General features: G+C 41.3%; 2 protein-coding genes across 2 annotated transcripts in view; one reads left to right on the forward strand and one right to left on the reverse strand.

Annotated features, from left to right (window-relative positions):
* Positions 1-175: 175 nt before the first annotated feature.
* Positions 176-2,948, forward strand: LOC306746617 (5-hydroxytryptamine receptor 1D; the record flags this gene model as incomplete). The annotated part of the gene is made up of 3 exons (XM_079229550.1): positions 176-329; positions 1,357-1,517; positions 1,677-2,948. The coding sequence occupies 3 exons, from the start codon at positions 176-178 to the stop codon at positions 2,946-2,948; spliced, it is 1,587 nt and encodes a 528-aa protein (XP_079085676.1).
* A 2,661-nt stretch (positions 2,949-5,609) lies between these two features.
* Positions 5,610-16,267, reverse strand: part of slc35f3b (solute carrier family 35 member F3b) — a gene marked incomplete at both ends in the record, with an annotated part of 43,467 nt that continues 32,809 nt past the window's right edge. The window contains 6 exons of the mRNA XM_079229375.1: positions 5,610-5,851; positions 6,149-6,238; positions 6,388-6,580; positions 7,075-7,200; positions 10,429-10,648; positions 13,752-14,094. Coding sequence (XP_079085501.1) covers positions 5,610-5,851; positions 6,149-6,238; positions 6,388-6,580; positions 7,075-7,200; positions 10,429-10,648; positions 13,752-14,094 — 1,214 coding nt within the window. The remainder of the gene's footprint in view (positions 5,852-6,148; positions 6,239-6,387; positions 6,581-7,074; positions 7,201-10,428; positions 10,649-13,751; positions 14,095-16,267) is intronic.

The following is a 16,267-nucleotide window of genomic DNA, read 5'->3' on the forward strand; positions in this document are numbered from 1 at the left end:
GTTAAAACAGGTTCCTCCTCCCTCCCTCCCATCAGTACAGGAGTTGGTTCACCTGGAGACCGTCCGACCAGAGGGGGAGCAGATGGAGCACATTTGATCACTCGTTTGTTTTTCCGTCAAGTCACGCTTGTACGTGGCTCATCATGTGAGGATTGCCGTTGTGTTCGGGTGGGACATGGACGACCTGGGCGGCTCCTGGTCGGTGTCCCTGCGGGCGGCAGCAGCGGTCAACGCGAGCTGGACGAAGGGCGCGGGGCTCGGTTTGTCCATGCAGACCCAGCTGGTCCTGGAGATCCTTATGGTGCTGATGTGTTTGTGCGCCGTGGCAGGTAAAGGCTTGAGCTGTTCACTTCTTATTTATTTTAACCACACAATGTCCAGCTTAAAGTTTCTGATAATAGTGGGCCTACGGTTACAGAAAAACATTCTACATTATATTTCTTTGTTCCATCACCTCCATGATATCGCATACAAATAACGTAGGGACCTAATTCTTATGTCTGCATAAATGGAATATTCTTAATATCTTGCGTTGGATAGAATGTCCTGTTATTTGACATTTAAATATTTGTATTTTGGCAGTTTATGGAATCTTGGGCAAAGTTCTATGGCACCTTTTTAATTAATTATTTGTAACTAATGGCTTCATTAGTGCTTCATACACCATTTACTTATGCTATTAATATAATTCAGAATCCATTAATACAATTTTTGGGTGTCCGATTATGAAATATCCCTTTTGGCTGGTGGTCATCCTTCCCCCAGCACAACATTTAAAATATCTTTTTTTAGTTCTTTAGTTCATGAAAAATACTTGGAAAAGCTTCTCGACCAAAATTGATTGTTGAACTGTTGTAAAACCATTTTTCTTTTTTTAATCAGAGGCTTATTTGACATTTGAAACTACATGGTTTATTTAAAAGTTTTTGAAGGACTTGCATTTATGACTGCAGGCTTCCTTAGTAAGTATAAAGTCAGAAGCTCATGGCTTTTAATTATTGACTTTAATGACATTTGAAACTGCCAAACCGACGGCTAACTGTTACATAAAAAAAATGTAATTTTCTTTATCATGTTTCAATGCTTGAACAAATTAATCCATAATTATCTGAATGAAAAAAACGACCCTCTAGTTATATTTCTTAAATACGTGCATGACTGCACAATTAACTAACAATCATTGGCTCAGCCTTCTGCAGAGCTGTATTGTGTAATATCAACATATCCCGATAGTTCTTTTTGATGCTTATTTCCTTGCTATTCAGAAATCAAATTCAGACTGTCCACACTTTTCTGATTCAGTTATTAAATCACAGGTTTACTACTGTATGTAAACTGTGCTGTATTTCTGTGTAGGTAATATCCTTGTTATTGTTATTGTGGCTGCAACCAAGACTTTCCACTCGGTGACGTCGGTGCTGATCATGAACCTGGCCGTCAGCGACCTCCTGGTGGGCGTCGGAGTGATGCCTTTTGTTGCGTTGTCCATCATGAACCGCGGCTGGGTGGATTATACTGTAGGTCACTTCTGTCCAGACATATGAAATGCTTTACAGTCATGTACATTGCAGCATTAGTGTCTGGTGTGACCTAAAGCTGACCTCATAACACCTGTTTTCCTATAATCCAGTGAGTGTGTGCATGTGATGAGATTCTGTCTCTCTCCTGTCTAACAGGACCTCTGCTTGTACGTGGGTTACACCTCCTCTGTGTACTGCACAGCCTCTGTACTGACATTAGCAGCCATTGCCCTCGACCGCTACCACTCCATCATGGACTGCCTGCTCTACAACTCCCGCTGCACCCTGTGGAGAACTGGTGCTGTGGTCCTGTGGATCTGGCTGCAGGCTCTGGTGACCAGTTGTCCTCCCCTGCTGGGCTGGAGCTCTGTCACCTTTGTGGTTCCCATGTTCAGCTGTGCGGTCAACTGGGCCAGCAGTCCCAGCTACACAGCTTTCATAGCTGCCCTGTCTTACCTCATCCCGGCGGTGGTCATCCTCTTCTGCTACGTGAACATTGTCAAGGTGGCCCGCAGCCATGCCAGGAGGATTCACACATTGGAGGACTCTGTCCAGCGCAGCAGGAATCCAAGCTCTGCCTTCGCTCCTGGTGATTCCACTCACCAGCGCTGTGGGAGCCTCCACAGCAGCCCCTCCACACTGATTTATCACGTGAGTGGACAGTTTGTGTCTGAGGTCAGGAGAGAGGAGGGGGATTACATCAGCCCTACTATCCCTGAATCTACAACGGAGCAGAATAGCTCTTCATCCAGGCGTTTGTTCTCCTCCCTGGCTCAGAGCGCCTCCCAGCCACCACTGCAGAACTCCCATCAGCACTATAACCACCATGGAGTGTTGCGTCTCTTTCTGGTCATCTCAGCCTTCTTCCTCTGCTGGACACCATACATAGGCGTGGCCCTGGTTCAGGCCACAGAAACTGCAATCTCCGGCCAGTCCAGCCTCGTCCCTTCCTCTGCTATCACCTTCTCGTACTGGCTGGTGTTGCTGAACTCTGACATCAATCCGCTGCTGTACGCTCTGCTTAGCAAACGTTTCCAGGGCGCTCTTCAGAATCTGAAGCAAAAAATAAGAGCACGTCTGGGGAGTGTGGTGGGCAGAGCAGGGGGAGATGATGGCAGGAGCAGTGACCCCTGCACTCTGACCACCTCCCATCAGGGTCAAGCTTCCAGCTCAGAGAGTTTAACCTGTGATGACTCCAAGTATTCCTCCTCCATTTTTACCGTTAGCACTGACTTCCAACATCACTCTACCTCCCCGTCCTTCTCAGCGTGGCAAGACGCCAGAGGTGAAGGACGGGTGGACTGCCTGCAGGTCCCCTCTCAGCCACAAGATGGCAGCAGATTGCCTTTCTCTGCTCTGACCAAGGAGCGTCAGGCCACTTTCTTCTATGGACAGATAACAGTCCGAGTAGAGCACGATGTCTGTTAGTTTAATACCTGCAGGTGCTGATGCAGCAACATTCTTATAGGAATAACAATTATTTTGATTATTGATTAATCTGTTATTTTCTCAGCTAATTGATTAATAATTTCAGAAAATATAGGAGATCAGCAAATATTCAGGTTTGAGAAGCTAGAATCAGTGATGTTTCGGGGCATTGTCACTTAAAAAAAAAGACTTAAATGATTCATCAATTGTGAAAATAGTTGCCTATTATTGTTATGTCAATCAGCTAATTGAGTATTCAATCATTTCAGCTGTAACTATAAGACATGTTCAAATGTCTTGTGTTGTCTACCTGATGTTCCAAATTCCCTAAATATTCAAGAAAATATTAAAAGATTATCAAAATGATCGGCAGATTAATTTTATATTGATCGATCAATCAAATTATTGTTTCATCTCGAGCAGAGATCACTGCATTTCTTTCAATGTGTCATGCTGCCTGTGACCACACTGTACTTAGTAACACTGAGGAGAAAACAAACCTGGACTGGGAAGTGTATTGAAAAGAAATATTTTATATAGTACATGTGATTACACTTGAAGACACCCAACAGTTGATCTAATAAACCCATCTTTTATTCACGCTCTAAATATTTCCTCCTCAAATGTGATAATCATATGTTGCATCTCAGTGTAAAAATCATCATTCCTTACAAAGGTTTACATTTATGTCTAGCAATAATTCCAGAGGAATACAATATTATAATTTATTGTCATAGATCATGACAATGGGAAACAGTGCTAATGTTTTCTATTGCAAAAGAAAGAAAAGGCAGTGAAGTGGACTCCAGCTGTATCTGCTCATACAGTACGGGCATGCTCGTCCTGCAGATGTCTCGCTGTCCTCTCGAGGTCAGCAACCAAACGCAAAAACATATAAAAAGTTCTGTAAGATGAGTTAAGAGTTTGTTCCAAAAAAACTCAGTCAGATGAGTACAAGAAGGACGGTATTAAAGAGTGTCTCTGCAGCAGTCTGTGGTGGCACTGTAAAAAACTGATGGCACGTAGCGAGCATGTGTGGTCGAGTGATGTTCATACATTCACAACAAGGCAGAGTTACCACTAGTAGCTTTGCAAGGCGTGTGCCTCACTCAATCTCGGGTTCATCTTGGTTGTTATCTCGCCTCAGAAATGTGATTGATGGAAACCGATACAGTAAGATAGTTTTTGACAAAGAGCAGAGGCGGACAAATGGGAGTTAATCGCATGTGTTAGCGCACCTCTTCTCAAGCCTCAGTGAGACATCACTGTTTCTTTTTTTTCACCAGGAAAAAAAAAATGTAAGTGATAATTGCTGCAGATTAGTTTGTGTGCATATACTGTCTAGAAAGTTAAACGTGATAAGAATTCAAAGGGAGGCTCAGTGATCGCCATGGTCGATGTTCAAAGTTATTAAAGGGGTAGTTCCAAGTTTTCATGTCAGTCTGATAATAAGCTGTTAGTGCGTTTAATCCCTCCAAAGATTTGTATACCTGGCACATTACTTGTGAATATGGGCCAGTTAATAGTTTTGACAGCTTACGGACAGTTAAAAACACATTTTATATTATATTTGAAAGACAATACATGTCCTATTAATGCACGTATTACCTATATTGAATGGTTACTAAACTATTTGCTGCCGGTGTCTCAGCAACAGAAAATGAGTGGCTTTATGGATGGACTGGAAGCGCTCACACTTTTTGACAAACAAATATCAACCATCTCATGCATTGAAAACTTCTGCAATAGAGATACTGGTTTTAGATCTCTCGTGACTTAACTGTGAGCCTGAGCAATGGTTGTCAGCATCGACACAGTGGGAGTTTAGCCCGAGGAAAGTACATAACTGCAGGAGGCCAATCAGTGTGGCCAAAAAGGACCTAACCTCTCAGGATGGACAGACCGAGAGGGGTTGCAAAAGCTTCTTCGTCTCAGATTGATCCTCAGGTGTTCAGACAAGTCCCTTCACACCAAATGAGCCCATTGGGTCTGCGGCTCCAGGACATCCATGGTGTGATACACAGCTATGTACAGTGCACGAAAGGCAGGTGTTTGTCATTAAGTTTACACCTGAGGGACGCCACTGTGGACCTCCCTTTTTTGTTTTCAGGCATTTAGCATTTTAGGCATTCTTCTTTGGATCTTAAAGGTGTGTACTGTAAATGTGTACATCTTAAGGACAGCAAGTCCACATGGAGTTAGGCCTGCCTCCAAAAAGTCATTTTTTTCTTCTTCTCAGAACTGAAAGATATCAGGCAAGTTGGCAAGTCTTCCCAGGTGTGAGGATGTAGTGAATCCATGGAATGATTAAGAGCTAAATTAATACATGACTCAATCTTTATCATACCTGATGATCTTTTGGGTAAGGGTAACAATTATTATTGTCCATGTCCATGCACCAACTCTAATAACTTCGGTGTGGAATGGACACCATATGAATGATACACAGTCCCCCTGCATCTCCCCCTTTAACCGAAATGTTACTGATCAGAGGCCAGTCTGAGATACCTTTTTTTCCATTCGGGGAGCTACTCGAAAGAGAGGGCAGGTCACCAGACGGGTCAAATGCCCCCATGTTGGCATTATGAGGCGTTAATGTGTCTCCCTCCCTCCGGCTGCCTGTGTGTTAGGTACGTGTTTGCATGGTAAAATGTCATGGAGTCAATGTGCAAATGTTGACATGGAGGTCCTGGCTCTCCCTCTCCAGTTGAGCCCCGTGGTGGCGCCTGCCTCTGCAGTGCCCTCTGCTGGCTCGTCCCGCTTGCGCAGCTTTGTGCTGAGCTGGATGATGCACTGGTCCCAGTCCTCGGGTAACAGCAGCATGAGGAAACCCAGGCAAATGATGAACACGGCAATGAGGCGCACTGTGTTGAAGTTAATTTCACATGTGTAGAGGTCTACCACTGTCAAATAAAGAGGATGCATTAGTATCAGCATTTGAAGGAATTTGTATGAATTGTAATTAACTAACAGGAATTAATAGGATTACTCTAAACAATCAATATAGAAAGTGAAAGGAATAATGCGTTAACTTAATAATAATGAAGTTTGTCACAGAAAATTATGCGATGAGAATTAGAAATTTATATTCTATTCATCAAATATAGATGATTTCTTTTGGGCGGATTTCAATGCCATCAAATATTTAATGTTGGCCGTATTTAAAAAGTTAGGTCTGGGAGGAAAGCCAACAGACTTACTGGCATTTACAGGAACACTTAGGACGATGCCAAGGGAGATTAATGTCGGGTATGTTATCGCAATGCCAAAGTTCACCAGGACGTTGAAAGCTGTGGGAAGAAGCACAATAAGAGCAGCAGGCGATACAATGAGGGTGTGAAACCACAAAACCTGCAACGTTATATTCATGAGGTGCATAATAATCGTTGCGGTATCAGATTCAAGCACAATATCTCTTCATAATATCATCTTTCCTTACCAAACAACAGGCCTGCAACCCCACAGAGGTAGGCCCAGGGGATGTCTGCGAGTGAGCCGATGTACTCCACATGGGTAAAATACAGGATGAGCGGCACAAAGCTGATGCAAACAAAGTTGGCGCTTCCAACAATGCTCAGAAATAGTGCAGCCTCTCCAAATTTGGCACTGCCCAGGACCATCTTGAAGAGCACCTGAGGACAAATAGGGAGGAGAGTCATGAATGCACAAAATCTGCCCCCTCAAGGAGCAGAGGGATATTGCAGAGCCGTGCGTCTGCCAAGTATTGCCTTGTCTCTGGCACAGGGCCGCTGCTGTCTGTTTATCACATTAGGCAGCACAGACAGCGGGGCAGAGGAGACCAGAGCGCCGTCAAAATATAGCGATCTGTCCCGTAACCTCCTTCATCAGGACATCGCAGCCCGAGGCTAGCAACCGAACGCTAGCAACCAAACGCTCACAAATCACATGCTTCTGTCAGCTCAGTTTTACATTTCATAATCTCTTCCTCTCTTCTACCACCTGGTTACATAAGTAGAAGGGAGCTAGTCCAGGATTTCTTGCATAAGAAAAGACTTAATTTTTTTATTGTATTATTTCACTGCAGATGAAGTTGTCACTACAAGGGAGGTGTATAGGATACAGGCTGAGCTATGTTCTTAACAATTGATAAGATGCAAATAAATACCTTGTAGAGTGCTGACATCGAAGCAGAGGCCACGACCAAAGTAATGCCGATGACTGAATGGCTGTGGAATCCATCCGCATAGGTCATCATTACAATTCCTGCTATGGCCAAGATAGCAGCTACTATCTGTAGAGAGAGAGGGAGACGGAGAGAGCGGGGAGGAGGAACATCAGCGAATGATGGATGGACGACACGCTGCTCGCAGTGTGGTGATAAAGACCCGAGAACCTTTACTGCTGTGTAGAAACACAGCAGGCACACATGGCACTTTGTTTGTCACTGCAGAAGCATCACAGGATGAGGCTTGTAATGATACAATTAATATGTGGGTTTTATTTTACAGTCAGCAGACTGCTCAATTGGTATTTACGTTTTCTCACATAGAGCCTGACGCATGCTCATGCACACACTCAGTGGTGGAATATAACAAAGTAGCTATATTTACGGAAGAGCCGTACAATTATGAGGTTTTTTTTTCCCTTGAGTATCTCCATATTAATGGTACTTTATACTTCCACTCCATGGAGCCCCTTACAAAAATACATTCATATATAAGTATATATATATATATACAGTATATATATAGGAAAGAATACCATTTACATAAATAAACACCCGAAACGATGAAGGCACCTGCAAATGACAAGACAGCACAAAATGCAAACCATACCCTGGTTATAGTGTGTGTATATATGTGTATATATATATATATATATATATATATATATATGTATATGTATATATATATGTATATGTATATATGTATATATATGTATATATATGTATGTATATATATATATACACGTGTATATATATATATATATATATATATACGTATATATATATATATATATATATATATATATATATATATACGTATATATATATATATATATATATATATATATATATATATATATATATACTCTTGATTATGTCTTCTAATTCCACTGAATCAAGTAACTGAAAGAGTTGTATTATATATATATATATATATATATATATATATATATATATATACATATATATATGTATAATAAATAGTTGTTTGTCTTCTCCTGGTAAATCATCAGATTTATCTAACGTAATAACTAATATTATATATTATATCACAGAGGCTGATATTCTGCAAAATCAGTACTTTTTACTTTTAATACTTTTGTACTTTCACTTTGGCATGATTTAAAATGCATACTTGTACTGGTAATGGAGTATTTTTTTACCTAAGTAAAGGATCTGAGTACATCTTCCACCACTGTACACACACACTGTACACATTCTCAAATTAAACCTATTCTTAGATTCACAGCAAGTGCTTCCAACATAGCACAGGCAGCTTCTACAATGTTGGCTCGATTGTCTGACATTGATTTTCGTCACACTATCATCATGTTTACAAACCGAATAGCCACCTCGATCCCCCACTTTTCACACCCACTCCCACTCCTTGCGATCACAGCTTCAAAATGCCACCAAACCATCTGTTTCATCTTGCTCTCAAACAGCCTCGAAAATTCTTTACTCACCTTGCAGAATTTGTTTTTGCTGAATCTTTAAATGCATGTGTGTTCAGCTGAAGAATAGCGAAAAGGACGTGCTGCAGTCTAGCTGAGTGGATTAGCTCTGCATTATCGAGGTGTCAGGAAGATAAATGAGCCGTGTGCTTTCGCTTGGTCAAAGCTCTTGGGCACCTTTGGCAAAATGGCTCTTTCTACGCTACCGGCTGTCTGTCAACCACAGCTATACCTTCCGTCACGTATTTCTCGTGATGGACTGTTTGCTAACAAGGTCAGCGACCCTGTTGTGCTGGTGATTTAGTTTCTTGATATGCCTCAGCACAATGTGAGGGTCAGAGGAGGTCACAGCACCTGCTCATTGAGTAGCTTATGTGTTGAGTATTAGGCTGAACTCTTTACAACTGACACATCCAAACAAACGCAAGTCTCGCTCCAGCCAAAGGGCTCTTCGTTTAACTGCAGGACCTTCAAACCGGTCTACTCTGACTTTGCCACCAAACCAAGCTGTCTTTTTATAAACACAAATCCATGAAACAACCCATATCATCCTGTTTAACAAGGATGATTTAGCATCCCTCAGCTTTCTCTCTCCTCTCCTTCACTTTCATGACAAACTCGTCCAAGATCCACTGCATTGCTGCAGACATCCAAACACTGCAATCCCCGCCACCAAGCAAGAGAGAGAGCGAGAGAGGGAGCAGCTGAGGGTGTGAAAGACACAGAAGCAGGATTATTACAGTATTTGTCTCTTACTGATGCCTTTCATCGCTGATAATGTGGGTGGGGAGTTGGGGCATGCACCAGGGAGAGATGGGTTGGTTGTGAGTGTGTGAAAGCAAACCGGGAGAAAGCCATTCTGCAGACTGACTGCAGGACGGCTGCAGACATGAAAGCATGTGAGGAGTGCAGTGGGAGGAGAGCGGGAGCTACCTCGATTCGCAATGCTAAACCCTCGCTCCCCTCCTCCTCTCTCTTCATCTGGATAACATCAGTCACAAACAGACACACACCAGGAGGCACATTTGAACGACACAGTGATCACTGGAGGGAAATCACGCCGCCACATAGGTAGCATGCTCTCTACTCGACCGTCCTCGTGTGAGCAGGTCACACGTTCAGTGGCAAATTCAGTCAGAGCAACACTATAATATTTTCAGTTGTTTGTAAATTACACAGAGGTTTTTTGTGAACTCTAGAGCAAAATAGAGGTGATACATACACACCCATTTGAACACACACTTGAGAATAAGTGCTGAGAGGAAAAAGTGGACTTCTTTCTCTCAACCAAGAGCAAAGTGACACAGTCAGAAGCCCAAAGGCAAGTGAAGGTCATCTTGTTATCTTGCCTTATCCATCGTACAGTAAGCCTTTGCCTTAAAAATGGACTTTCGTCAGTTTGAGACTGTGGTGTTCAAGATAAAATGAGGATGATTCAACCCTCTGAAAAGATAATATCATTCCATATTGTAGTTTCCAAAATCCATACATCGATAATTTGTAACCTTATACAATCAGACGTAATAGCGTGGACATACGTGTTGCAAAATGGAATTCATGGGATTTTTGCACATTATTATTTAATATGAAATTGTAGCAAATATATTATGCAAACATAAATTATATTTAATGGTAGTTTGTTACTTTATGTTATGTTCTTTATTACCGGTGAAAGTTGCCGACGGAGAGTGAGTAGCCTGTTTTACTATCCTCTTTCCTTTTGGTGACCTGTGCTTGACTCAGACTCGTGTTTAAAGATGCAGTGGGGAACATTTTCTGTCAAAGTGAAAAACTGTTCTCATAACAACTCTTTCTCTCACACACAGGCAGATGTACTCACCCTGACCCCCATGAAACGGTCTCTAAGTACAATCCAGGATAGCAGGAAGACGAAGGCCTTGTTACAACAGAAGAGCGCCGACACGTCTGTTGTGTTGATCTTCCTGAGGGCCTGCAGGTACAGGTAGTTGGTGAGGATCCACAGCAGGCCAAAAGGAGCCACCTTTGTGAAAAACACCTTGGGTGTGAGCCCGTCGTCCCCGAAAAACCTACAGCACTCCCTGTGCAGAGACATGATGCAGAGCAGTGTCAGAATACTGAAAAATGGGGTACAACTAATTTAAGAGTTAATCAATATTTATGAACAAATGATACCAGAGAGACCAGATACTCTAATCAGTGGTGAGTGTGGGAAGTAATCCTTATTTTAACATCTAAATATTGAACATGGCACCACAGTGCGGGTGGGACCAAGAGAAATTTGTAAATATTTACTAACACAATTGGATCTGCCACAAGGCAATAAAGTTAAATATTTCTGAGCTGTTCATTAATGAAATGAAACTATTTATTTCTTCCTCAGGTGTTTTCAGTAATAGGCTTTGCCTTTGCCAGTTGGAGGCTCCAATATGTTAATATCTTAAATACTTATATACTTATGCAAATGTTTCTTATGCTCAGTCTAACTCGACATGCGTTGGAAGCAAAACTGGAAGTGGTAAGTGACAAACAGTCAGCCTGGAGACATTTTGTTAACTTGTAGAAGTGATTCAACTTGTCATATACAATTGATTTTTTTCACTGGATATCGTCTCGAAATTCCATCTTAAGTCTGGACTTGATTCCTATCTAGAAGAGTGTTTAAATACACACAAGAAGCTGGAAGTCTTCATGTGAAAAGAATGAAAATCAGTCACGCTCTATGTAATGTGAGAGGAACCAAATCAAAAGCGCATTATGTATCAGTATCAAAATACTTGAAAGTGATCCTGTCAACTCTGTTGTTTTGAAATGTTCTATTCAATAAAACTTTAAGTTGAACCTCCCGCCCCGTCATAGTGTTAACATTAATGCATTTTCAAGATGTTGGCATTTTGACTGTACTCCTGAGTTTCACTCTTTACTCTGATAGCTGCTGGCCCTGTGAAAGTGATGAAGCAGCAATAGCTGAGTGACAGGTATGGCACATTTCTAAGAGTCTTTGCTGGATCCTGAGGAGCAGCATTGCTATGAATCAACCCCAGAGAGCTGAGTCAGCACTTCACACTCCCTTTATAAACACACTGATTCAGTAACAATTACATTAAAATCTATCATCATTTCATTACAGACACTGGATACGCCACCTTCAAATCCACACCGCTGACAGTTTGTGGTTGTTTCTGCTGGACCCGTAATCTGCATTGATTTTTAGAAAGACTCGCAGCTCTACAACTGTGAGGAAGGTGACGAGGAAGCTCATTTGAAACCATCTAGCTGTGTCATGAAGTCGACGTTCACTTTAAAGAGAATGCAGTTCAATGTCGGTCTCTGGTGGAAGACATTTTAAGGAGCCTGGACATCATTTGTATTAGGTTTCATTGGTATTGAGCAAATTGAAATCAGCAATAGAAATGATGACATGAAAAATATTTAGGAAAAAGATCAGACAATATTTCACAATTGTATTTTGATGGTCCTAACTCAGGTTCAATTTATTAGCTGTTTTCTGAGCTTACAACCAAATCTTTTCAGTTAAACAACTCAACTGAGCACACTCAGAGCCTGCGATATTATCAGGCGGAAAGTGAGTAAGTGATCCTTGAGTTGATATTGTATAAAGTGTCATGATGAGCATCTGCCTCTTACACTGAAAATCATCTCCACTCATGTCAATGAGGAGAAACACCTGCTATTACCTACGTATGTCAACTTTTGGTCTCTATTTCTCCCGCATTGATTTGAGATTCACCAGCAGGTGCAATATGAATAAACACCAAAGGGAACAGAGCGCTTGATATTCAAAGCACATCGGCTCCGGCCGAGGAGTGTGAGCCCCAGATCCTCGTGTAAGCCTTCCAAGAGGAAGAGCTACATCACACAAGTGCATCAGAAAATACCGAGCCAATCCCCCGCCGGCTCGCACACCCTCCACACCTTCCACATACTTCCACCCTCTTTCGCTCCGTGTGCCAAAGTAGCACAGCAGGTTGCAGCGATAAGACTTTTCTTTCTAAAGATCACAATGAATGGACTGTTTCAAGTGTGAAAGCTAACACATTTAGGATTATATTCTTTATGTCTTCGGCAGCAGCACAACTAAAGATGGCACAGGAAGCTGATATTCCAAATTAAGTAAAAGGTGTGCTGTGTTGGAAATAACATATTAACGGGGAGTGATTGTGCATAAATAACCAGGCAGCAAACATGGAAGGTAAACACCTCACTTCATTCAGTGAGATCATCAATTATAAGAATGCTGTTAAGCAGCTGGCAGGTCTTGCGACCCTTTTTGAGGATCTTGACCCCATGTTTAGAACCACGAGAATCACAACAAGGTTTCCCTCAAGTCTTTTCAACAACCTCAACAGGCATTTCAGCTGAGCATTTCAGCTGTATCCGAATAAAGAAGACTAGTTAGACTATTTACCATCAACTTTCCAGAAAAATATTTCTAATGGGTGCATTGGATTCTGGTCTACTGAGGCTGTCGCTGACGGGAAAATTGCTTTCCTTTCTACGATGTGAAATTGTATGATAAAGTCAGTGCACCATCTGTGAGTTTTTTATTGAAAACAATTCCTTTTTTACTGTGGTTGACTTCACTTGCACAGTTGATAATTTCCAGTTAGTCATTTCTGTTGTAGCTGCAGAATAAATATTTGTGTGTTGTGTGTTTTTGTTGTGTGTAAGGCTGTAACAATAAGAAAACACCTACTTTTAGCAATACAACTTTGTTTTAATTATGTACAGGGTCTTAGTGTGGATAAGAAGCACTGTTCAGTAGACCCCTATGCAATGAAGAGCGTGCCATCTCCCCCTAATAATATAGTACATTATTGTCAACACAACATTGTTCAGGAAGCTGACATTCAGTTGTTCTGTTGCGTTTGATTCCTGTTGATCTCAACCTAAATGTTGAGCTCTACATGAAATATTTGGTTCAGTTTTGTTTTTTCCATCTCGGGAACATGACGAAAACCAGACCTTTACTTCAAGTTTTGGAAAAAGTCAGCCATGCTTTTATTACATCAAACCCTGTTGTTGTTGTTGTTGTTGTTGTTGTTGTTGTTGTTGTTTGTTGCCTTAATTCGTAGGTTAATTTGCTTTGTTTTATATGCATCTGTTTAAAAAGTGTCTCGTTAGTCATTTTGACTTGCTCGCCTGCATGCAGAGTCTTCTCACCTGAACCTCTGTCTGGGCGTCTGCCTCTCTGGACTCTTGCACAGATGGCCGATGTAGTAGAGAGGGAAGAAGAGAGAGTTCCAGGAGGTGGCGAACCAGGTGAGGGTGAAGGGGGCGTCAAACTGCTTAAAGGTCAGCTTGGCCAGCTGGGTGGACCCAGCCCAGGAGGAGCACACACACATCACCATGACGACCCCCCACAGGGCCTTCTGCACCTGTACAGTTGTCACTCGGATGCAGCAGTGCAGCTTCCGTTTGCTGGAGCCGGACTCCACTCCGGCCGCACCGCCGGCCGACTGAGCCTCTGTGGTGCCCACCACATTCTCCCTGATGCGGTCTTCTACTGTACATGAACACACACAAGATAGATAAGATAAGATTAAATACAATAAGATAATCCTGTATTAGTCCCGCAGTGGGGAAATTGTAGGATTACAGCAGCAGACAGGTAAAGTGCACACAAGAGACACAGTCAAATCAAATAAAACAACAAGTAATATGAATATAAATAAACAGTAAAACAGTAATAAAAACAGTCAACTATTCCACAATAGCAGTATTATACATACAGACAGAATACAACGTATTTATATTGCATTGACACTGATCAGGAATATAGTTTTTTTATTTTTCTTCAGAAGAAGGAATTTTGCTTTAGAGAGACCACATCAAACCAATCTAGAAAATATACTTTAGCATTCTACATACAGTATAATCATGCTGTGTTTGTCTCTCACGGTATAAATATGTTGTAAGAGCCTATAGGAAACTCTTTTCTGTGTGTGAATGACTTCAGGTCACCCATGTCTTGCCATCTTTTTCCAGCTAAAAATAGCTTCTTTCACAGTTTAATTGAACTTGAAGGTAATCAATCAGACATCTGAGGTAAAAATGTGGTGATCAAGTGTGACAGGCTGCAGCCAAATAGAGGACAAAAGAGGGCAGATCTGATTTCCAATCCAAAGCGACCTCTTCTCCACCTCGTGAGCTACAATGACGATGATGATGATGTGTGTGTGTGTGTGTGTGTGTGTGTGTGTGTGTGTGTGTGTGTGTGTGTGTGTGTGTGTGTGCATGCCGTAGAGTGCCCATAGGCACACATAGACCTGCTTAACTTTGCTATTTCTCCCGTCAGAACCTAATAACCTCCATACTTCTTCAATAATGTGTGAATTGAGACAAAGCGTTGATGTGTGTTTTCTGTCCCACACACACGCACTGTGCGTCAAAGCTGATTCACTTACCAAGGTTGTGTTGTTACCTCGAGTCATTGAACTTACTTGTGGATACTGTGTTTATTGTCTCCTCAAACAACTCAGTTATAACTGCATAATCCTGTGCCAAGGCAATAAAAAGCTAAGAAGCTCAAACGCAACAACAACAACAACAGACATATTATTCATTCATACAGCCGATCGTCATTCACTCAGCCTCACTTTATCTCTTAATGACATTTTATAGAAACAATATTTTATCATATCTTTGCTAAGACTATATTGAACCTCCACGGAAGGAGAATAAAACTGTAATGTCAATGACACAACCTGAAGTAATAAACTGCAGGTATATATTGTGCAAGCTTGAAGTTTATCAAATCTCGATCTAAAACATCTAATTTTATAAAAGTTAGTCGATGCTGTTTACAATTTTTTTAGTTTCTTGCCATATAATCTGGAAGTTGATTGTTCTGCCTGGCATTTCTTTTATCTTAACCACAACTCGGACCACCATCCTGTGTGTCCGAGGAAAAAACAATTCCCTTGTCTCTCACTGATTTGTGCTGAAATGGAGACATTAATCTTATCCATTAATTTATTATGCATATGTTACTCATGTATATCTGCATCGGTCGATTTATGTTGTTAAATTCATTCTGTATTTAATTGATTAAAGTTTTATTCAGTGATCTATATCAACTGTTTGCACCTTTCTGTAGCAGTCTCTGTACATTTTGAGAAGAACTCCTGAGATTCATATTTAATTGATTAATATCACATTTTGAAGTTTTCCCTACTTTTCCAAAATTTGGTGGCATCCTAAATGTAATCTTGTGTTAGCTACACTAATGGCGTCTTATGGCGTAAACTGAGTACCACCATTCTTGTATACTCATCTACGGGTTTAGAAATCATAATTGAATTATTAATAATCATTACATATCTTGATATTACTTAATTATTATTTATTAAATCAGCAGCAACGCTACAAGACTAATAGTAATAACATACACTATTGTCAGTAGTCCCTTAATAAATAACTGTATTTGTATTTAAGCCAAACAAAGCCTACAGCTATACTTTCACCACAGAGAAGAAAACTGCAAACCACAACTTTTCAATCAGGGAAGTGAAAGGACCACAAACAAAACTACCTCATATCATATCAGCTCTGTTTCATAACGGCTGTATAATATGCACCATGCGGCTTCTGTAGCTTCCTGCCTTCCAACAAGTTAAAACCGAGGGATCTCCTTAATGGTGCTTCCAGAGGTAATGATGTGCCGCAGGGAGCCTTTT

The sequence above is a fragment of the Taurulus bubalis genome, assembly GCF_910589615.1.
Source record: "Taurulus bubalis genome assembly, chromosome: 14".
NCBI lineage: Eukaryota > Metazoa > Chordata > Actinopteri > Perciformes > Cottidae > Taurulus > Taurulus bubalis.